This window comes from Saccopteryx leptura, chromosome 4, assembly GCF_036850995.1.
Source record: "Saccopteryx leptura isolate mSacLep1 chromosome 4, mSacLep1_pri_phased_curated, whole genome shotgun sequence".
Lineage (NCBI taxonomy): Eukaryota > Metazoa > Chordata > Mammalia > Chiroptera > Emballonuridae > Saccopteryx > Saccopteryx leptura.
The window spans coordinates 54,451,531-54,475,711 of record NC_089506.1 but is presented as its reverse complement, the minus strand read 5'-3'; the positions used below and the strand labels follow the sequence as shown (position 1 = coordinate 54,475,711).

The 24,181-nt window shown below is 38.8% G+C and overlaps 1 protein-coding gene across 1 annotated transcript; it reads right to left on the bottom strand.

The window, feature by feature from the left end:
• Positions 1-2,639: 2,639 nt before the first annotated feature.
• TGDS (TDP-glucose 4,6-dehydratase) lies at positions 2,640-24,127 on the bottom strand. The gene is made up of 12 exons (XM_066380687.1): positions 23,966-24,127; positions 21,860-21,926; positions 20,406-20,474; positions 18,385-18,475; positions 14,901-15,043; positions 12,257-12,355; positions 10,832-10,891; positions 8,882-8,925; positions 8,132-8,297; positions 6,173-6,231; positions 5,149-5,246; positions 2,640-4,043 (listed from the first exon to the last, which is right to left on the bottom strand). Exons 1-12 carry the CDS (start codon positions 24,049-24,051, stop codon positions 3,958-3,960), a joined length of 1,068 nt encoding a protein of 355 aa, XP_066236784.1. The 5' UTR covers positions 24,052-24,127; the 3' UTR covers positions 2,640-3,957.
• Positions 24,128-24,181: the final 54 nt, after the last annotated feature.

The window sequence follows — 24,181 nt, the reverse complement described above, 5'->3', positions numbered from 1 at the left end:
ACTGCCTCCAGTCTTTCCAAGGGACATGGAGGATAGGAGAGCAGAAACAATTCAGCATCACAGCTAACATGGAGGTGTGGAGAAAAACAACCTTCAGCAACTTCACAGAACAAGTGAGGTGGGGGGTTGGACAGACTGTCAGCTTACTGCCAGTTCCCCACACCTGCCCCCCCTAAATCTAGACTGCAATGACCCTATTGGTTTTCGGTGCCCAATATGCCTTCCTCACCACTCAAGAAGAAATTGAGGTCATGGTGAATTCCCTCATGTTCCTTTCTTGAAGTTTCTATATGCAAAATTCATCCAATCCCTGCCTTTACTGGTTCAGAAAGAGGTGAACCCCACCTATCTCATTCCACCCAAGCCAGTACTCCCCCCTGGAGCCCCTCTCCTCAGACACGGTACCCTGTCAATCACCCACCCTTGAGCCGTCGTCAATCTGTCCTACTCTACTGCACACTCTTCCATTAGAACAGTATTACACACACACACACACACACACACACACACACACACACACACACGTTTCTGAAAACTCAACTTCCTCCTCTACTCCCCATTCTATTATTGCTCTCCTGGGCACCAAAATGTGTGCTTTTTCCACACCCAGCAATTCTTTAATTTACTGAGGACACCAACTAGCTGTCCTATAATTCAATTAAATTCTGACATTATCTACCTGGAGTTACCATCAGCTCCCACAAGTAAAGGGCTTGATCCCACAACTGTCCCCACTTTAGGTACCAATTGCCAGTCTGGGTTGTCACTTGTGCTTCTGACCAATTGGCTATAGATTTCAGGTCCCCATCACCTCCTCCTCAGGTTTGATCATTTGCTAGGAAGGCCCAGGGAAACACACAACCTGTATTATAGCGGCTACAACTCAAGAGCAGCCAGAGGGAAGTGAGCACAGGGCAAGATGTGGGGAAAGTGCCGAGCTCCCACGCCTTCCCCAGGTGCACCCCTGCCCGGCCTCTCCACCTGTTCACCGACCTGGATGCTCATCAAATCTCATTGTTCGTGAGTTTTTATAGAGCTGTTTTCGGGCTCTCGGTCTAAAAGATACTGCTTTCTAGTTGCTTGATCTTTCTGGTGACCAGCCCCATCCTGAGGCTGTTCAGCTTTGAGACTGAAAATGCTCCAGAGAGTGGCAGTGTTGCAGCTTATTTTATACATTAGAATGAAAGGAGACGTCAGGAGGGTCACATGAAATCTGCTGGGGGTAGATTAAGGTGGTGGGAAAAAGAGAAGTAGGGAAATCCCCGGGACTGGGAAAAAATGCAAAACAGAGAAACACATGCTTCCTTTACACTGGGGGGTACAGGACAGTGAACAATGAACATTTACAGCAGAGATGGAATGTGGGGAACAAGTAACAGTGAGGTGGGTCTGTGGTCTCGTTCTCTGGTACAGCAGGTGTCCTGAGCGATCTAGAAGAGATTACTCTGGCCTAGGACACACTTTCAGTTAAGACTTTTATGTTCAGACTGTCCTCCGTGGTTACTTTTGGTTCTGAGCTTAACACCTGCCAGGCAGGCCTCCCTTGACCTTGTCAGGTTCAGTATGCAGCCCTTTTTCACCCAACTCCATTCCTAGATCCCTAATTGTAACTGGCCTTAGGGTTCTTGAGCTCCCCAACACAGAAACTGAGAGAAGACCCCAGAGAAATTTCAGACAGCTCTTATCAAGGTTATGCTCAAGCACAAGGGAGGCAGCACAAAGGAAGGGAAGGAAGGTCCTCTGTACTGACTGAGAGGCTGGCGCCTGGCTGCGTTACAAGCTGGGGACAAAGTTGGTTTCATGAAAAGGCATGCTTGTGACATTTTCCCTTTCAGGGTCAGGTGACTTTTTTCCAGGTGCAGCGCCCAGTAACCATGTTTGTACCTGCACTGCAGGGGCAAGATGACAAACCTCTACTCTACTTTGTGTCTATGAATTTGCCTGTTTTAAATACCTCAAATAAGTGGAATCACTTGTCAGCATTTGGTGGTGTCATTTTGGGCTAATACAGGGGTCTCAAACTCAACTCAGCATGTGGGCCGCAGAGCAAGATCACAGCCGTTCGGGGGGGCCGCACTAGGTCTACAAAAGGCAACTGTTATGCAACACTTTTCTCACTGCAGTTGAAAACAAAAAAAAAATCAGTACAACAAGCACAATCGTACATGCAGTTTACTCAGTGTCACAAAACGACCAGAAACTGTAGTTCGCATCACAACTGCTGTTAACTAAGTTAATATCTAGCTAGGATGCTAGAGAAATGAAAAATACAAGTAGGCCCCTAGGCTTACTTAATTTTATCCAAAATATTTTGAACTTTGTGGGTTAGTCTGCGGGCCGCACAAAAGTGTTCGGCGGATGCGGCCCACGGGCTGCGAGTTTGAGACCCCTGGGCTAATAGGTGTGTATCTCGTTATTTTAATTTGCATATCCCTGTGACAAATGATTTGGAGCGTTAATCTTTTTACATTTTTCTGGCATTTTTTTTTATAAACTGATTTTTTATTATATGTTATTAATGTCTGTCAAGGCCATCTCCTGAGATAAGATGTACAATAAAGTAAATATATTAAAATTAGAAATAAAAGTGTACACAAAAGTATGTACAAGAACAAACTACACAGAACAAATGACACAAAGTGCTTTTATTTTGTCATCTGCCCTCAATTACAAAACTCCATCACAGACCATTTGCTGTCAGTTGGTCCCACCTGCCTGTAACTTCCCAGGCTCTGAGCTCTGCTCAGCTTCCCCTGTGCCCGCCCGCCATCTCCATTTCCTCTGGAGCCACACTACCTGCAGGAAGCTTGTTCTTCCCTACACAGCAAAGACCAGCGGAGCATCATTTCAGGCCGCCTCACTCTCTAGTCCTTTTGCCTGACCTGACTCATACTATTCCCAATTCTGGCTCGGTCTATTTTCACGTATCTCAGAATTCTGAAGTTACAAATGTTCAACTTCAGTTTGTGTTTCATTTCTGTTTGGCAAATCCTCTTCCTGATTTTGGATCTGCTTCCTCTTTTCACTCCTATCCCCCCGCCCACCCTCTCCAACCTCTGCGTTAATAACCTTGCTTCCCACCACACAAACCACCACCAATTATGTACTGAAGCCAGAAAGCATAATCTTTGACTCTTTTTCCTTTCTCAACGCAATATCCAATCAGCTACATTTTCAAATTATCTTAAAGGCTTCAGGGGTGAGAGGAATTAAAAATACATAATTAAGTTTTTAAAAATTTTTCTACAGCAAAATAAAAACATACATTACTAAAAGAACATACTCTATTTTAAATACATTAAAATAGTGATTTTATAAATAAAATCATTTTATATGGTAAATATGATAAAACATGATAAAATTTCTGTTACAAGGTTATGTAAACACAAGTTCAATGACTGATTTTAAAAATATAAAAACTGTCCTTTTAAAAACCATTTAACTTAATCAGTTACAAGATTATCAAAAGTTTAAAAGTGCTTCCATTTTGTTCCATTTTTAAAGAAACTATAGCATAATATCATACCTTAAAAAAAAAAAAGTCAGGGCATAGATCTCATCCTATATTGCCTAAAAAGGAAAACTTCAGTGACTCTAGGCAATGGGAAAGGCTGGGAAGCTGACCGAGCTCAATGCCAGCAAAGCTGCCATCAGTCCAGATCTCTTATTGCCCTTGTTCTCAGAACTAGGAGGTCCCTCCTTCCCAGCCCACTCCTATGAAGGAGTCTTCCTATGACTGTGGGTTCCTAATTCAGAAAATGTTCCTGAAAGAATTTTGATATTTAAATCCCATGCCAATACTGAAACTTTTCCAAAGATTGAGGCATTTTGCATTTGAATTTTGTACAAAAAGTCACGAATCTAATTCCAAATAAATAAAAGACGCTTCATTTGGTCACTTGATTTCATATCACTTGTCGAGGTAGAATAATTTTCTTTTTCCAAAAACTGTCCAGACTATACAAATGATGGCTCTACTGGAAAGGGTTCTAATGCTTTTTCTGCATTCTTCCAGTTGTGAAAATTCTCTCTGTACCACTCAACTGAAAGGAAGAAAGCAAGAGAAAAAAATTAAAAATTAAACATCAGTTAACCAAAATTTACTGAGTTCCTGCCAAGTAAGAAACGTCTTGCCCAACACCTATCAGCAAGCAAGGGTTGCCTAATGATGAAAACAATTTGATTTTGAACTGAGATTAATCAGAAGATACTTCATCATACTAAAATTCAGATTTAAAAACCAACTTTTTTTTAACATCACAAATGCTTCAATATCAAATTTGCTGATAAAAGTGTTTAAAGACATTCTGATTTTAAGAAACACAGGGGGAAAAGGAGATAAGTCATTTGTACTGGTTTTAAAGTTATAAAAAGTAAGTGCAACATTTTATTCCTGTAAAGGTAGCAATACTGCATTACAGGCATAATGAGAGATGAGTTTTCTTCTGTTAATATGTGAATTATATTATGTTGCTATACTATAGTTTGTAAAGTTTTATAGTGAAAAAAAGATTAACTATCTTTGAACTTGTTTTTGAAATTCAACAGAAGTACTTTGTATTTTAAGATTTAAATCAAGACCTTTTTATATCTGGACATTTCTTTTCATAAGTATATTTCTGAATAGAACTTTTAACACATGTACATAGACTTCATATATATTTTAATAGATATTTCTGTACATAGTCAATTTGCTTCCTATTTATTGTAATATAAAAAGACTTAAGATATTAAAGACTGCAACTACACATATGTCATCAAATCTAAGACGCCACTTTTCTTAAGATAGACCACTATTTTCCATACAATAAAGGAAAAAGTTACAATAATTTTAGGATACTAGTGATAGTCAAACACATACCTTTCAAGGATATGAAAAGTAAATATGTGCACCTGAGAATCAATGAAATAGGTATCTCATAAATGCTAATAAGATAAAGGAAGACTAATTAGAAGTTAGTCTATGAAATTCAAGATATATACTTAAAAATATATATTACTATTGCTAGAAATACATTAAAGTAACAATTTGAAAAGTAAAAATTATTCATCACAATATTCTGAATTTTTAGTGTTCAAAAAATAAACTACTTTATCTTTAAATTTTTCTGAACCCGCTGCCCCACAAATAACCAATTCATAACATACTTGTTTTCTTTATGCCTTCTTTCCAAGGCACTTTAGGTCTCCATCCTAAGCCGTGTATTTTTTCTGACTTCATTGGATATCTCATGTCATTGGTAGGTCTTGGAAAACAAAACAGAGTTAAAATGACACTGTGGAATATCTTTACAAATCTGAGTATTAAAGAGAATGTGGCCATTCATCTTTACCATAATTCAAACTTTTTTTCTCAAAAAATTCTACCTAACGACATGATCAGAGAAAATTTATAAAATAAAGTATATATAGATATATATTAAAAATCATCTATAATCCCAGATGCCTAATACTCTTTGTAGTTGATTCTCTTATTTCAGCACAATCTAGGTATGATGAATGAATAAATAAATATATATAACCTTATCAGAACTCTTGTGTTCCATACCCTGGGTTGGGTACTTTGTATCTATTATAATTAAACCCTAAAATACTTTTTAAAAGCAACATATTATTTTGTCTATTTCACACTCAAGGAAACCTCAGCTTTGGGAAGGGTAACTTTTTTTTTTCTGAAGTGAGAAGCAGGGAGGCAGTCTGACAGACTCCTGCATGTGCCTGACCGGGACCCACCCAGCATGCCCACCAGGGGGCGATGCTCTGCCCATCTGGGGCATTGCTCCATTGCAACTTAAGCCACTCTAGCACCTGATGTGGAAGCCATGGAGCCATCCTCAGTGCCTAGGCCAACTTTGCTCCAAAGGAGCCTTGGTTGCGGGAGGGAAAGAGAGAGATAGAGAAAAAGGAGAGGGGGAGGGATGGAGAAGCAGATGGGTGCTTCTCCTGTGTGCCCTGGCTGGGTATCAAACCCAGGGTTTCCACAAGCCAGGCCAACACTCTACCACTGAACCAATTGGCCAGGGCTAGGTCAGGAACTTTTTAAAAATCATACAGCAAGTTATAATGCTATACTTTATTCTCATGACATTTAAAATTAGAAGAAAATATTTTAGCAGAAAACTCAAAACAAACAAACTAGTTTCTTTCCCCAATGTTTTGACTTGTTACTCACCTGTCATTAACATAATCAACCCAGTTTTCCATTTCAGACTCTGAATTGGTCTCTTTGATCTGTTGAAATTGAAAAAGTTTTTTGAATCAAATTATAAAATGAGACAAGAGAATAGCAATTATATTCAATAGCAGATTCAAAAGACAAGAAAACAAGCTCCTGAAAGCAGGAGAGACAGCTAAGATGAACAGTGTTTTAGGAATACTTTCTGTACTCTACAACCCAAATTCTGTCTGAAGCTCAGAAAGAATACACAGTGCCCTGGCCGATGGCTCAGTTGGTTTGTGTCGTCCCTACACCAAGCTTGTGAGTTGGATCCCTGGTCAGGGCACAGACAAGAATCAACCAATGAATGCATAAATAAGTGGAACAACAAATCGATGTTCCTCTTTCTCTCTCCCCCGTTCCTCTCTCTCTAAAATCAATAAAAGGAAAAAAGAACACATATTGTATACTAAGGCAGAAAATAAATTTTTTGGCTTTTGGTCATTTCTCAGTGTGATATTGTGATTTATAATAAAAATACATGTTTGGTCGTCATCCCTGTTTCTGGCACAGAGCTCCTAAAACACTGGGAATTTCCAGTGTGATGAGAGATACAGGTGTCTTTTGCCATCTATAATAAGTCCCTTTCGACCACACCACAGTTCACGTTAGTAACAGAGTTTTGGCAAGCCCCTAAGGATAGGGGCAGGTTGCCAGGGGAACAAACCATGTGACGAGAGAAATAGAACTCTGCCCCGCTCCCCTCAGACCTGGGAGAGAAAGGAGAAGTGATGCTGGCAGTTGAGTTAGTCACCAATGGCCAACGTGACAATTAATGCCTACTTAATGAAGTCTATCAAAAAACCCCAAAATACAGGGTTTGGAGCACTTCTAGGCTGCTGAACATGTGGAAGTGCTGGGAGAGAGGCGTGTCCAGAAAGAGCATAAATATTCCAGACCCTTTCCCTCATACCTTACCCTATGCATCTCTTCCACCTGGCTGTCCTGAGTTACAGCCTGGGTAATAAAATGATAATCTAGAAAGTAAACTATTTTCCTGAGTTCTGTGAGCCACCCTAGCATATTACCTCTGATTTATAGCTGGTGGGTCAGAAGCACAGATGGCACCTAGGATCTTCTAACTGGCATCTGAACTGAGGGCAGTCTTGTGGGACTGACTCCTGACCTGTGGGACCTAACGCTATCTCCAGGAAGATATCAGAATTGAGCTCAATTGTAGGACACCCAGCTGGTATCCAACAATAGTTTGGTGTGGAAAGCCCATATTAGGAATACAGACTATTCTGAGAATAGTACAGATGAAAACAAGTTTTTCAATTTACTCAGTCTTTCTACTGAATCCTGAGATTTACAATTGATGTTCACAAATATACTATAATTATTTCTTTTTCATTGTTCTTTGATTCTAGGTCACACAATTTTACATTTCTGAAATTAGGTATGTCTTTTATTAGTTATGTATATTTAACATGTTAGGATTTTTTTCCTGAAAAACTATTACTAATGAGTGATATAATTTCAAATGATATATCTCAGCATATAGATGATATACATCAGTGATTTTCAACCTTTTTCATTTCATTGCACACGTTAACTAATTACTAAAATTCTGCAGCACACCAAAAAAATATATATTTTGCTAATATGACCAAAAATATAGGTATAATTTTGATTCAATCACACTGGAAACCTATTGTGTTGGCTGTTGTCATTTTTTATTTGACAGTCTAAGGGAAAAGAGGTCAGTGCCTCTGACTAAACAGTCAGTTACTGAATGTTTTAAAAATTCTTAGGGCACACTGGTTGAAAATTGTCAGTATACAGAATTATAAATTTTACTTATTACTCATTCAGTTTTCAATTAAATAAACTGTAAGCATATTGACTTAGTGATTACTGTCACTAAATTAGTGACAATTTTGAAAATAGTACCCTTTCACAATATATACATACCAGTTGTATTAGTTCCTTGGCAAGCTGGAGAACTGACATTTCAAAATTGGTTCCAATGTTATAAATTTCACCTGGCTTCCCCTTTTTGAGGACAGTGAGAAATGCTTCTACTACATCAGTAGCATAAAGAAAATTTCTTGTTTGAAGTCCTGATCCATGAATACAGCTAAAAAGATTACATAAAGGGAATCATAAAATATAAGAGTAAGCTTTCCTAAGACAGAGTACAGCAATGACAGAATTTCCAAATCTTCTGAGGGCACTCAGCAGGAAATTGGAAAACGCCTAAGAAATTCCTGCCCCCGAGGAATAATCATCAATTGTATACTTTAAATTCATTTTGAAGAAATATCTACAATTCTATGAATTAATCCTTTCAAAAAAGTACAGAACAGTTATATACAGATAGCTGTCATATTTTATGTAATAACTGAAAGTTCCAGAGTAAATCACTTGAGAACTGAAATATTTTTCTCTGTCTCTATGCTGCTGTCTGTGTCTATGAGGTTCTTTTGCTTAGTCCCTTCACTTAGAACTGAAAATATCTTAGATATAAATTATAAAGATGAATTACAGGTACTTATTTAAAAAACTATGAAACTGATTATACAATAGAAGGAATTCTTAAATGTGTTGAGACATTCAGTTCTATGGCTTCCAACTCTAAGACTTCATGATTGTCAAGAAAGACTGTCACCAAATCAGTGACATCTCAGAAAAACACAGGTACAAAGGAAAATAACAACATACCATTTCCTGTTGTGCTGTAGTAAAGATATAAATTTTGGAATAACCTAAAAGAATATTTAAACATCATTTCAGACTTTGAGAATTTGTACACTGGTACTAATCTGAACTCATAATAAGATTAAAACATTATTATTGTTAAGAAATATACATCTAGATACATTCCAGTTCTTATCAGGAGTTCAAGAAAAATCTATTTTAACTCTGAAAAGTAAAGGAACTCTAACTAAGATAGCTTCCTATTTCACAAAAACAAGTTATCGGCTAGAAAAATATGAAAATAAAACAATATATAGTGGAAAGTCTTTATGAACAATTTCATCTCATTACCAATCTCACTTCTGTGTTGATTTTATAAAGCAGGAATCCTAGCTTACTTGTGCTTTATATATAACAGCTACTCAATAAGTGCCTGTGACACTGATAAAAAAATACGTTCCAGTGAGTTGGAGTCAAAGAAAATTTATGTTAAACAGGGTGAAATTACTAAATCTATAATAAACCTGTTAAAGATACTCTAAAAACTAAGAAAAGCAGATATTAATACCAGCAGAGCATGGTGAGGGCCGTTTCCCTTGGGCAAACAGCTTAACACAAGCTGGAAGTAAAAAACCGGGTCTCTAACCGTAGGCAGAGACAGAGCACTAGTCACTTAGACTTGGGTTTAATGATACAGAACCAGCCACGCAGGCATGTTCAGCCTTTCACTACATCTCTTCATGCCCTCTTTGTACTACTCTCTGGAAGACATGCAGGCCTTCAACAATTAGAGGGGTTGGAGAACTCCAACCCAGTTAATCATATGAATGTAAGATAAATTTTTTTTCGTTTTCTTTTCTTTCTTTTGTTTAATTATTTGTCCTGTCTATGAGCTATACTCCAGCCTTTAGCTCAGTACATTTCAGTTATTGGTATAAGTGAAGACAGGGACCAAACCTCAGTCATCTTATTCTTCAGGGGCCACACACTGTACTCAATAGAAGTGCCAACAATATAACTGAATCAAAGGAGAAAGATGCTAATGTGACCTATTTGGGGATTTCATACAGAACAGTAACAAGACAATAACAATGTTCTGCAAAGACCCCAGCTACATAGTCTCTCTGTGGAACACTTCGCTTACAGAATGGTTACATAAAATATGAATAAAATGGTTTAATATAAAATAGGTTTGATAAAGCTCTACTACATGCCACATTCTTCCTTTTGCCTTCACTGAGCAAATACTAGTGTTGAAGTTCTGTTTTCTAAAACTGCCCTTTGAAGTCAGTATTTCCAGTTGAGGTATCCTGGGACTAGTGTGGCTCATTTAGGATGGCGGCTCTGCCCACTTGGAAAGGCTTGTTCCATACCAAATCTCATCGCTGTGAGGTCTAAGGTAAGTTTCTGTACAAGCCTCCTGTATCACTGACAAACCGGAGTCTAAACTGCAGCGTGACAGCAGTGCAGGGAGGACTCTGCAGTGCTTGAGAATCCGCAAAGTACGAGGCATTTCCACGTGTCATCTCACTGAACCCTTCAGAATCCTTTCCAAGCTTATGATGATCCCTCAATTTAAAGATGATGCTCTAAGGGCCTATGGACATGACGGCAGGTGAATATTAAGTAGGGACTTAAGCTCAAGTCTTCAAACTTTCTAAATCAGTGTTTTTCAAACACTGGTCCGCGGACCGGTCTTGGTCTTCCAGAAATTTCGTGCTGGTCTGTGAAAGAGTTACCCACCCTGATGTATGCACATTAGAGTCCGACCAGCATGAAGTTTCTGGCGAATTGGTACCGGTCCGTAAACCAGTGGTAAAAACTCCGGCTCCAATGAGTTCTGCACATGCCCTATATAGCATTTTAAAATTATATATAGTTACAACATAAACTTTGAACAAGTAACTGAAGAGAGATTATTACAAATGAGTTATAATCACTAAAACGCACTCTGAATTCAGAAGTAAAATGTACCTTTTCTGGATATTGGTGTGGTCCATAAACATTACTGCTTCTTGTGATGACAACTGGAAACTTAAAGAGTATTCAATAGTAAGGTATTGGAAAGGTCCAAAATAATGATTACAAAATAATGATTATATAAAATTAAGCAGTTTTAAAATATGGCACTTTTGGATAAATAATTTCACACCTTAAGGAGAGAAGCAAAGGGATTTTTTTCTAATGTAAGGTTCCTGAAGAGACAGGAGAGGCTGGGATTCAGATAAAGGAAGAGGTTCCAAAAGGAAGAAGAGGAGTCCTTTCTTTACTGGGACACGGGAAAGATAAATATAGTGAAGGCAGGTTTATAAGTTTGATAGACGGAAATTTCCACTTGATCATTTCAGAGACCCCTCCCCCCCCCAACTTAGGACTCTAGGTTTGGTTACATGTTAAACTTCAAGTAGGCTTCCCTGATGTGCCAACCCTTACAAATAAAAGAGCCTACCACAAAAGAGAAAAGGACACAATAGGCAAGAGCAGGTTAACTCATTCCTTGGCTCGCCATTCTGACCCAGTCCCTAGCAACTCCCAGAGGATCAGTGGGGAGCCCGATGGAGGGGGTTCGAGCTGATAATTCAGTTAGTAAGGCTCCCACACTGACACTGTCGGAGCCACCTGGGAAATCTGCCTCCTATTCATGAGCCAAGAGAGGTGAACCATGCAGAGGAGCACGCAGGAGGCAGGGAGTCGGCCCCCCTCCGTCTTCCTTCACTCAGAGGATGCCTGGGAACAGGTTTTTCACTAGGGAGGCAACTCTCTACCTATTACTGAAGTAGAAAGAGAAGATATACAAATCACTCCTTTAAATAATGAGTGAAACAAGAAGTAAGTCCTACTTTGCACACATGCAATAGAAAATTAGTTGTTTTTTTTGTTTTGTTTTTTTGTATTTTTCTGAAGCTGGAAACGGGGAGAGACAGTCAGACAGACTCCCGCATGCGCCCGACAGGAATCCACCCGGCACGCCCACCAGGGGCAACGCTCTGCCCATCTGGGGCATTGCTTTGCCGCAACCAGAGCCACTCTAGCGCCTGGGGCAGAGGCCAAGGAGCCATCCCCAGCGCCCAGGCCATCTTTGCTCCAATGGAGCCTTGGCTGCGGGAGGGGAAGAGAGAGACAGAGAGGAAGGAGGGAGGGGGTGGAGAAGCAAATGGGCGCTTCTCCTATGTGCCCTGGCAGGGAATCGAACCCGGGTCCCCCACACGCCAGGCAGACGTTCTATCGCTGAGCCAACCGGCCAGGGCCGAAAATCAGTTTTTTTAACATTCCTTAATATGTAACTTTTCTCAATATATGTCCTCTACGCTAGAAATGAAATACTGCTAATGTTAACTTGAAGTGTTAATACCTAAATCCAAACAAAAATGATTCGAGAGTTTTAAAATCAGTTCTTACTCTGTATCGTTCCCAGTAAGACTGCACAAAACACTCAGCAGCTGCCTTAGATGATGCGTAAGGATTTGTTGGCTGTTTGGGTGAAGATTCATCAAATTCCTAATTTTAAAAAGATAAATTAAAAAAAAATAAGTATTATACATCCTTTCCATGTAGAAAACTCAAAAAATGTATTACAAACTTTAAATGTTAATCACTACATTAAAAAAAATTAATGAACCCCAACTATGTGCCTAGTATTTTTCTAAGCACTTTAATGTAGTAACCTATTTAAAGTTCACCTCAACCCTATAAAGCAAGAGGCAGAAGAACAAGAGCAAACACCCTGAGATAGAAGTCTGTTCAGAGGAACTACAAGGAGCTTCATGAGACAAGAGAGAAATGGAAGATGAGGTCGGAGCTAGAGGGAAGCCAGAACATTTGGAACCTTGAAAGCCAACATAAAACATTAATAGATTTTGAGCATGTTATAATCTTTCTTACATTTTAAAAATCATTTTGGCTACTGCCTGACCAGGCAGTGGTACAATGGATAGAGCGTCAGACTAGGACGTGGAGGACCCAGGTTCGAAACCCCAAGGTTACCGGCTTGAGCGTGGGCTCATCCAGCTTGAGCGTGGGATCAGAGATGACCCCATGTTTGCTGGCTTGGGTCCAAAGGTTGCTGGCTTGAAGCCCAAGGTCGCTGGCTTCAGCAAGGGGTCACTCGCTCTGCTGTAGACCCCCAGTCAAGGCACATATGAGAAAGCAATCAATGAACAACTAAGGTGCTGCAATGAAGAATTGATGCTTCTCGTCTCTCTCCTTTCCTGTCTGTCTGTCCCTATCTCTCTATCTCTGTCAAAAAAAAAATCATTCTGGATACTATGTTACATCTGTATGTGGTGACATGGTAACAGGAGAGAGAAGTTAGCCAGATAAAAATTACAAGAACTGAAAATGGTTGCTTCTCAGAGGTGGGATTGTAGATTGAAGTGGTCAGGGCCTGCTTTTTCTCATAAAATTTTTCAAACTACTTGCTTGTTTTCACTATACATGTGTTTTGGTAAAAATAAAAAAATAAAACAAAACATAAAGAGGTCACTACTGACCATGAAAAATACAGGCTGGAAAATGGACCCATCTCTTTGCATAAAAAGAATGACATTTACAAATGAAGAATAAATGAGAACAAGTTCTAGTTTCTTCACTAATTTCACACTAACCCCTTGGCACTCCAGTGTGCTCTGCTGTGTGACCAGGCAGTATGCTGCAGCGTACTTACACATGCTCTGGCCCCAAGGAATAACATTCATCGTGTATGTAAGACTGCGACAAAAAGATGAAATCTGCTGCCCTCTTGTAAAATACTATCAGTCAAATTACACATAATCTGTACCCAGTGGACTGCTGTTGCCATTGGGGTGGCATTATTTGATTTGAACAGAAGGCATGATGGAATGACAATTAGAGTCCAATAAGGATGTATAATCAGAGGATGAAAAAAAGTCGAGTAGGTTTTTTTAATTATTAAATTTTTAAGTTTATTGTGTTAACTTAAATTCAAGTGCCCCACTCTATATAACACCCTCACTGGCCAACAACATGCCCCCATCATGCCCCCCTGAACCTGACTCCCTCCCCCCTTCCCTCTGGGACTTGCTGTCCTGTTATCTGTATCTGTGTTACGTATATATAGTTTCACTAATCCCTTCACCTTTTCTGATCCCATCCCCTCATCCCCCTTCCCTCTTACAGCTGTCCCTCTGGTCTCTGTGACCCCGCCTCTGCCTCTATTTCTTTCCTCAGTTCACCATGTTCATTAGATTCCACATATAAATGAGATTATATTTGTCATTCTCTGCCTGGTTTATTTCACTTAATGTAATAATTTCCAGGTCCAAAAAGGTAAGATTTCCTTCTTTTTCATTGCCATGTAATATTCTAGTATGTGTATATGTACCACTGTTTTTTAATCTACTCATCCACTGATGGACACTTGGGCTGTTTCCAGATCTTGGCTATTGTGAACAATGCTGCCATAAACATAGGGGTACATTTCTCCTTTTGAATCACTGATGTGGTGTTCTTGGGATATATTCCTAAAAGTGGGATGGCTGAATCAAAAGGTAGTTCCATTTTTAATTTTTTGAGGAATCTCTATATTGTTTTCCACAGTGGCTGCACCAGTCTGCATTCCCACCAGCAGTGCAGGAGGGTTCCCTTTTCTCCACACCCTCGCCAGCACTTATTGTGTGTTGTTTTGTTGATGAGTGCCATTCTGACCGTGTGAAGTGATGTCTCATTGTGGTTTTAGTCTGCATTTCTCTAATGATTAGTGATGTTGAGCACTTTTTCATATGCCTATTGGCCATCTGTATGTCCTCTGTGGAGAAGTGTCTATTCAGTTATTTTGCCCATTTTCTAATTAAATTGTTTACCTTTCTGGTATTGATTTTTAGAAGTTCTTCATAAATTTTTGGTTATTAACCCCTTATCAGTCGTAATGGTGAATATGTTCTCCCATTGTGTGGATTGTCTTTTTATTTTGTTAAAGGTATGTTTTGCTGTGCAAAAGATTTTTAGTTTCAGAGTTGGTTTTGATAAGACAGATTTGTTACATGGTCCATGGCTAGTAGGTGAAATATACATTTCCTAAGCTTACCTTATCAAGACTGCCTCCATATACTTCATCTGTACTGACATAAATAAATTTCTCCACTCTGGCTTCATGAGCAGCACTTACCAAAACGTGAGTGCCATAAACATTAACATATGTAAACTCAATGGCATGTACAAACGAAAGATCTGAAAAAGAGAGAAAAAGCTAGAATAATCCCATCCAAAGGACAAAACAAACACCAAACCATAGACTCAGGTTTAAGGAAACTCTATTTAGTTCATTCACAACAAATGCAATAGTTTCAAAAATAACAGAAAAACACATGGCCATTTGGATTTTTTAAACCTAAATTACATCATATGTGTAAATTCTTAGAACCTAGAAAACCATCAGTGTTAAATGTGTGGGAAACACTTTTAATTCCAAAGGGAGAAAAATAAATGATACATCTAAATTTAAAATATTTTTAAATTTAAGACAATTTTGAAACTTTCAGTTTAAGCTAGAAGGCTGTTTTTCAGTTCAAACTGTTATTACTGAAAACTGTTGGATAAATTATTTTAAAATAAATTCACTTTAAAGAATCAATTCTCTATAATCTGGGAATGAGGGAAACTTTTCTAATTATGGCTCACAATACAGAAGCAAAAGAAAAGAAATTAATAAATTTGACTACATAAAAATTCTTCTATGGTTTAAGAAAAATCTACAAAGAAGACAAATAACAAACTGGAAAAAACATCTGAATTTATCAGAAACAAAATGTTAATATAACCATTCTATAAGGAAGCTCTAAAAATAAGTAACAATTCTATGGTAAAATGGGCAGCATAAACAAATAGTTTAGATGAGAAATACAAAGGTCCTTAAGCTTAAGATGCTCAATCTCATTACAATAAAAGAAATCCAAATTAAAAACTTATAGATACTATTTCTTACCTACCAGATTGGCAAAAAAATTTTTTTTAATTGACAATACTACGTTTTATTAGTAAGACTATAAGAAAAAAGATTCTTTATACATTGGAAATGAGTATACAAAGTGTTTACACCCCAACGAAGAAAATTTTCCAATAGCTAGGTGAATTACATATGTTTTTACACTTTAACTCAGTGTTAGGGGGCTGAATTGTGCTCCCTCAAAATTCATATTGGAGCCCTAAACCCCAGTGCTTCAGAAGTGACTGTATTTACCTAGGGCAGCAGATTTCAACCAGGATGCTGCAAGAATTTTTAAAAAATGCAATACCTGACTATTTAGTCAGGGACACTGACCACTTCTCCCTTTGATTTTCAAATAAAGAAATGACAACAGCCAACACAATAAGTGTCTGGTGTGAATGAATCAAAATTATACCTATTTTTTTTGTCAGATCAGCAAAAAATGTATTTTTTTGGTGTGCTTGAGCATGTTAGTAATTAATTTATGTGTTCCGTGAGATGAAAAAGGTTGAAAACCATTAGCCCAGGATTTTAAAAAGGTGATTAGTTAAAGCAACGCCAGTGGGGTGCTCAATAATCCAGTCTGACTGGTGTCTTTAAAAGAGGGAATGTGGACACAAAAAGAGACACTCGAGACCCACAGAGACCATGTAAGAACGTAGTGAGAAGGCTGTCACCTGCAATCCAAGAAGAGAAAGAAGCCTGCGGAAAAGGAACCACACCTGCCGGCACCTTAATCTTGGTCCCGCAGCCTTCAAAACTGTGAGAAATCAATGTCTGCTCTTTAAGCCCGCAGTCTGCGGTATTTTGTTTTGGTAGCCCCATGCAAAATGAATATGCCTTGCAAGCCTACTTCTAGAAATACTTCCAGTGTCAACTGACAGATATAAAAAAGACACAGGCACAAAGCCAACCACTATAGCACTATTAAAAAGAAAAGCAAAATGTAGGAAATAAGCCCTATCATGGTACATCCATACAATGGAGTACCATGAAAATTAAAAATAGAATGAGGAATATCTTTACATTGTTTAGAATGATCTCCTAGACACACTGTACTATATAAAAAGATGGAGAAAGATGAGTATACTAGACTACCATTTCTCTTAAAAGCAGTAGATTATGCATCTTTTTTTAAAGAGGAAAAATAAACTTTAAATTAAAGCATATAAAGTTATCAACAGGGGACAGAGGAGAACATAGGGATTAAAAGCTACTCTTCTAAATATAAGTTGTGTGGTAAGTTTAATGCTGAAGTGTGCAGATCTTATGATTCTAGTTATATACTGACAGAAATATATACTATGTGTATTTATATGTACCAAGATACATGTGTAAGAATATCCATAGTAGTATTGTTCAAAATTGCCCAAAGTGTAAACAATCCAAATGTCCATCAAGAGTAAAATTAATATACAAATTGTGGTACGCGCTGAGAATAAAAGAATATTTTATGTCACTGAAAATGAACAAATTATACCTACATCCAACAACATGAATCTATCTGAATAAAAAAGACCCCAAAACCTACATTTTTTTTATATATACATATTTATAAAATTGTAAAAACAGGCAAAACTAACTTATACTGTTTAGGGATAAATATTTATATATAGACAGCAGAACTGTAGAGAAAACCAAAGGAAATGCTAACTTTAAAATCAGGTTAAAGCGTAGTAATACTACACTAAAGAGGGTTCAGCAACATTCGATCTTTGTCTCAGTGACCATTACATGAGTATGACTTCTAAATTCTTCCGAATATGCTATATTTCACAATGTAAAATGTTAGACATATTATTAGAAAACTCTCAGATGGAAAAAACAGCACAAATAATATAATGTTCAAATGTGTATCCAATACTTAGCTTAAAAAAAACAAGATAAAAAATATAGTTTCAATGTCTCCTCAGAAGTAATTACTATGATGAATTTGGTTAAACTCACAGTTTTTGTTTTTGTTTTGTTTTTAATTTTTTTGCATTTTTCTGAAGCTGGAAACAGGGAGAGACAGTCAGACAGACTCCCGCATGCGCCCGACCGGGATCCACCGGCACGCCCACCATGGGGCGACGCTCTGCCCACCCTGGGCGTCGCCATGTTGCAACCAGAGCCACTCTAGCGCCTGGGGCAGAGGCCAAGGAGCCATCCCCAGCGCCCGGGCCATCTTTGTCCAATGGAGCCTTGGCTGCGGGAGGGGAAGAGAGAGACAGAGAGGAAGGCGCGGCGGAGGGGTGGAGAAGCAAATGGGCGCTTCTCCTGTGTGCCCTGGCCGGGAATCGAACCCTGGTCCTCTGCACGCTAGGCCAACGCTCTACCTCTGAGCCAACCGGCCAGGGCTTAAACTCACAGTTTTAAGATAGCATTCAAGGTTACATTTCAACGTACACTAATAAAAGTGACCTGAAAAGCCCGAACTATCTTGATGACAGAGTGACCACTGGCTTCTTTTTCTGGTAGAGCTTTCAAAGACACATATTAAGTATCTACTTGTTCACCCCCACTACTAGACTTTGATTTAGGCTAATAAGCCACTGGAAAAAATCATTTTCCCATTATAACTGTAACATAAAACAATGCTTACCTACATGTGTTTGTGCAGCAAAATGCAGTACTATATCTATTTTCTCTGTTTCAAAAAGCAGTTTCACAAAGTGAGAATCACATATGTCACCCTATTTAAAAAGCAAATATGAAAGTTTCATTGAGCGTTCTAATTCATAAGAACCATTTTAATGTCTAAAAAACAAAATGGAAGAAAAGAATTAATCCACCCCCTCCCCCAGTTTAATAGAGAATATCTTAAAAATTCAACTGAAGGGTCACATAAGTACAATAGTAAGTGATGTATTTTATTCAGCATCCTAGGATATAAAATACTCAATTCAAAAAATTTTTTTGCAAATAAATGTCTAAACTACTATTTTATTGAGCACTAACTATTACTAAGGACTGTGCTAGATTTTTTCTGTAACATTCTTGCCAACCTAAGATCTCTATGTGTTGTTTTGTTTTGTTTTAAGAGAGAGAGAGAGACAGGTAAACAGGAAGGGAGAAAGATGAGAAGCATCAACTCATAGCTGCCGCACCTTAGTTGTCCATTGATTGCTTTCTCATACGTGCCTTGACTGGGGGCTCCAGCCAAGCCAGTGACCCCTTGCTCAAGCCAATGACCTTGGGTTCAAGCCAGCAACCTTTGGGCTCAAGCCAGTGACCATGTGGTCATGTCTATGATTTCACACTCAAGCCAGAGACCCCGCACTCAAGCCGGCGACCTTGGTGTTTCAAACCGGGTCCTCAGCATCCCAGGCTGAAGCTCTATCCACTGCACCACCACCTGATCAGGCAAGGTCACCATGTTAACAGGAAAAATGTTAAACATATTTTCCTAATGATTGAGATAACCATTATTGAAATATATTTAAGGTTTTACAACTGGAATGACATTTCAAAAAATGCATTCAGTCACAACTAAGTAAACTTATAAGTATAGTACTTTTGATCTTATATGTGTAGTTCTAAAAATACATATTCTCAATAATTCTTTGGCAACTGAAGGAAACACTTTCAAAAAGAAGAAAAGAATTATGAAATGTTTGCTCAGTATATTCTTCAAATTTGTGTTTAAAAAGAGTGTTTCTAGAATAACTAAAATAAAGGAAGTAAACCATAGGATACATAGTTGCATTTGACATTAAACATTCCCTTTGCAAATTAATAACCTGGCTCTCTGGTTTATACTTGGGACTCTTTTTAAGAGTGCCTGTTGGCCAGACCAGGCGGTGGCACAGTGGATAGAGCGTCGGACTGAGATGCAGAGGAGCCAGGTTCGAGACCCCGAGGTCGCCGGCTTGAGTGCGGGCTCATCTGCTTTGAGCCAAGTTCACCAGCTAGGACCCAAGGTCACTGGCTTGAGCAAGGGGTTACTCAGTCTGCTGTAGCCCCACGGTCAAGGAACATATGAGAAAGCAATCAATGAACAACTAAGGTGTCACAACAAAAAACTGATGATTGATGCTTCTCATCTCTCTCCCTTCCTGTCTATTTGTCCCTATCTATCCCTCTCTCTGACTCTGTCAAAAAATAAAAAAAAATGACTATTGGCCTTGACCAGTGGCTCAGCGGATAGAGCTTGGGGCAAATATATATGGAGAGAGAGAGACAGAGAGAGACAGAGAGAGAGAGGCGCACAGGCAGGCTAGAATCAGCCTTCCAACTTTCAAGGGAAAAGACTATCCTACTGGCTACCTGGTGGGCTCTTTGGCTGCTGGCTGACCTAAGTAACACCCCACTTTATGCCAATCTTTTTAAATCCCAGCAAGGCCTTATTAAGAAAAATAGTGAGGACGTAAAAATCACAAACCATGTAAGTTCAGTGATAGATCTGCCAAGGCATCTTTAATCACATGATACCATGTTGATATATGGTATCAACCTAAAAGTAGTACTCTCTATAGCATGTGGTACTTCTGGAAACTAAAAAATCTTTAACTAGCATGCTTTCCAAGCCCATATCACAGGAGTTTGTAAAGAAGGAAGATACAATGTCTGACTAAAGAGGTACAGTATAATATTTACGTATATAATTAGGAAAAACTTTCATACCTGTATAAATTTGTAGTTTTGTTTGCTAGAAATGGTTTCAAGATTCTTCAAACTTGCACAGTAATCCAGCTTAAAATAAGTAAGGAGAAGGGAGGGTAGAGAAACAACACAAAAAGTGATAATAGCTTAGCTTTTCCTATAAAGTAGGAATTTACTTTAAAGAATATAGATGTTTTGATTGTAATACAAGAACATGTCTTCTTAAAATATTTGCTTTTTGTATTTTTAGAAATTTCTAATATCTTAAAGTAAAAAAAAGAAAACAGAAACATGTAATTTTGTTATCATTTCAAAATACAAAAATATATATATCACTCGTTAACTCTCTCCTTTAAAATTTTTTCCTACCCAGATGTGCCTCCAGACCCTGGTGGCTAGAAAAGTTTACCATTTCTTACTGAAAAATTAATGCTTGAGAACAATGACACTTGTGTTACACAAATTATAACTCCTTATACTTTTTTTTTGAGTTAACTGCTGGTAAATCAGTATAGAGATGTGGGAAAAAAATTACTGTCCATGACAGTAGGACAGGTAAAAATTCCTAAGACTTAACAGTTATCGGTTATCCTTTGACTATACATTTTTACTATTATGTTTTATGAAATGAAGGTAACTAACTGCATCTTGTGTTTAAAATAAAAAATTCAGTGATTACCAATCATGACTTTCACTCTCAAGGAAAACTCCAATTATACAGAAAAATTCTCAAAGTTAAATTAATTTAATTACATTTTAATTTTAAATATATATATATATATATAATTTTCCATGAGGTGGCATTTAGATAATCAAATAGTCAAAATATTTCAACTCCAGAAAAGACTAATAATCACAAGATAACACTAAACATTGAATTTAGGTTGAAGATTTCTTTTTCTTCTTTTTGGTAAAAATACTGCTCTAAAAAACCTTACTTTGCCTGACCAGGCGGTGGCGCAGTGGATAGAGCATAGGACTAGGATGCGGAGGACCCAGGTTCGAGACCCTGAGGTCCCCGGCTTGAGCGTGGGCTCATCTGGTTTGAGCAAAGCTCACCAGCTTGGACCCAAGGTCGCTGGCTTGAGCAAGGGGTTACTTGGTCTGCTGAAGGCCCACGGACAAGGCACATATGGGAAAGCAATCAATGAACAACTAAAGTGCCACAACGAAAAATTGATGATTGATGCTTCTCATCTCTCTCCGTTCCTGTCTGTCCCTATCTATCCCTCTCTCTGACTCTCTCTCTGTCTCTGTAAAACAAACAAAAAACCAAAAAACCACCTTACTTTATGGGCTACCATAATAAAGTTTCAAAAGTCTTTATATAAGATTAAATACAGCATGAACACATGACTAAGTTGCTAAAATGACTAAATAAGAAACTAAAATATCAGCATGATAGGATTCTAATACTTTTAAAAATATTTATACATTAAGTTTCAGTGCATGAAGCTCATTTTTATAAAACTCACCTTGTCTAGATTTACGATCATATAATTTGGATAACCTTCTACTAAAGAGACAATCACATGTGATGCACTATGAGAAAAAAGTATATCTTGTTAGTAGAAAATTTGACCTTTCCCATAAATTCTTAAATATTACCCTAAGCAGTCAAATATTAGGAAATTATTCAAGGAGACTTTTATATTTTTGCAGGAAATATAACTTACTGAATATACACACACATACTTTTCACTAGCCTTGTCAACAGTATCAATACACAAAGCCTATATTCCCTGTTCAGAGCATCTACTGGTCCTGGGTATAAGGAAAAATTAGTTTAACCAAATGATCTGACCATGCATGCTTTGAGGACAGGAGCAAAGCAAGAAGATAAATACCATGGCTGGTGGTCGGTGAAAATGGAAATAATGAGCCTTTTCAGAGACTGTAGGTTTAATTATGTAAAATTACGTTAGTATGAGCATAGGAATTGTCTGTTTCACAGTAGTCTTACTGCAATTCCTATATTTTGGTACAAAAATATGATGGTGTAAATCAGGGGTTCCTAGACTAAACCTAGATTTCCAAGCTGAAAAAAATCCTGAGTTGGATATCCACATTGGCTCCTGGGCTTACAGGACCCTGAAGTGGAACCACAGGTGCAACTCAGTGAGATGATTTACCAGATTTTATCACATATACAAACAGGGCAGGAACAAGGGCAGCCTTCAACCAAATTATGAGTTTGTACCTGACAGCCCTTTCATAGCATTTTTTAGAAATGCCCCTGCTGGACCAGCACTATCACACCAGCACCGCCCTTTTATGTCCGTACTCCTAGCTTCATTAGTGAAACTTGCCTACCTGGTACCCTCCTCCAAGTCACTGTCAGATCAGAAGGGAAGAGTTAATGTGACAATGGGCTGAGGGGTGGGAGAAAGAGTCCCATGTTCCTCTTATTCCACTAGACACTGGGAGAGTTTGTTTGTACTTAAATATTCATACATCCAATAATTATAATAGACCCTTATAAAATGAGCCGGACATTCTTCCAAGTGCTGAGAGAACAACAGTTTCTGCCCTTATTCAATTTACATTCTAAAGTGGGGAGGAGGCAAGCAATAAACAAGTAAGCGCAATACACAATACAATTTCAGTAGTGATAAGGGTGTCAGTAGGGAAAGGGGTATTTTAGATAGGGTGGTCCAATAAGGTCTCTCTGAGGAGCTATCTGAACAAACATCTCAACTGAGTGATGCAAACAGACTAAGCAAAGGAGAAGCAAGTACAGAGGCCCAAGAAAGGAGGCTTGTATGTTCCAGGGACAGCAAGATGGTAAGCGTGTCAGGCACAGAAAAGCAAAGGGTAGCCTGGCAGATAAGGCTGGAAAAGTGGTGCTTGGGGCACTTGCCAGTCTTCTAGACATGGTAAAGAGTTTGGATTTTAGTCTATGTCTGACACTGGAGTAAAACTTTTATAAACTTTTACTTAATAATACTGGCTTGTGAGGAACGGACTTGGAAGCACCATGACCAATCAGAAGGCTACAGTTGTACAGTAGTAGTGTGGCAAAAGAAGACAGTAACATGGGCTTGGGTAGACGGGGAAGGGAGGTGAGAAATGGCCTTGAGGATAGTTTGGAAGTACGGAGAGAGGACTTTCTGACTGCCGGTATACGAGGGAAAGAGGCGTCAAATGCTTAGTACCGGGAGGGTTTTTCAGTAGGCTGAATAAATGCGTGCGCTGTTATATTAAAAAAAGTGATTTTTGGTGCATGTATAAGGCCTGTGAAGTAGAGATGGGGTGGAGATTCAGGAGGGTTGAGAAGCTTACTATAATTCTGTACGTATTCGTAAGAGTGTGACACGTACATCTCGGGCCAAGTAGGAGGGCGGAGAGCACCCAGCACCTTTGATTTGGGGGAAGGGTGTTTTAAAGAAGTCGCAGTTTCAAAGGAACCAGGTCTTCGCAGGCCGGGAAAGAAGAAAGTAGGAAGATCCTGGTCGTGCATTAAGACCCTCCCCTTATCAGACACCCAAAGCTGGTCCCAAGTTGCCAAGGACAAGCAGAGCCGCAGGAAAAGGTTGGGGTTTCCAGGGATCCCCTATTCGGCCAGCAACGCCGTTACCTACATGAAACCAGCACCTCCAGTCACCAGGACCCGCTTCGCAAAGCTCCCGGGAGGAGCCACAGAACCCACCGGCCCCACAGCTGACATCTTTCGGCTCAGCACTGCCTGAATCCGTAAAGCGCCAGGACTCTATAAAAATTCCACCGCGACCTTTTACGACGCGTCTTGTTCCCCCGACACGTTAACGGGGGCAGCGTCGGCTTCCGGGCGTAATTGA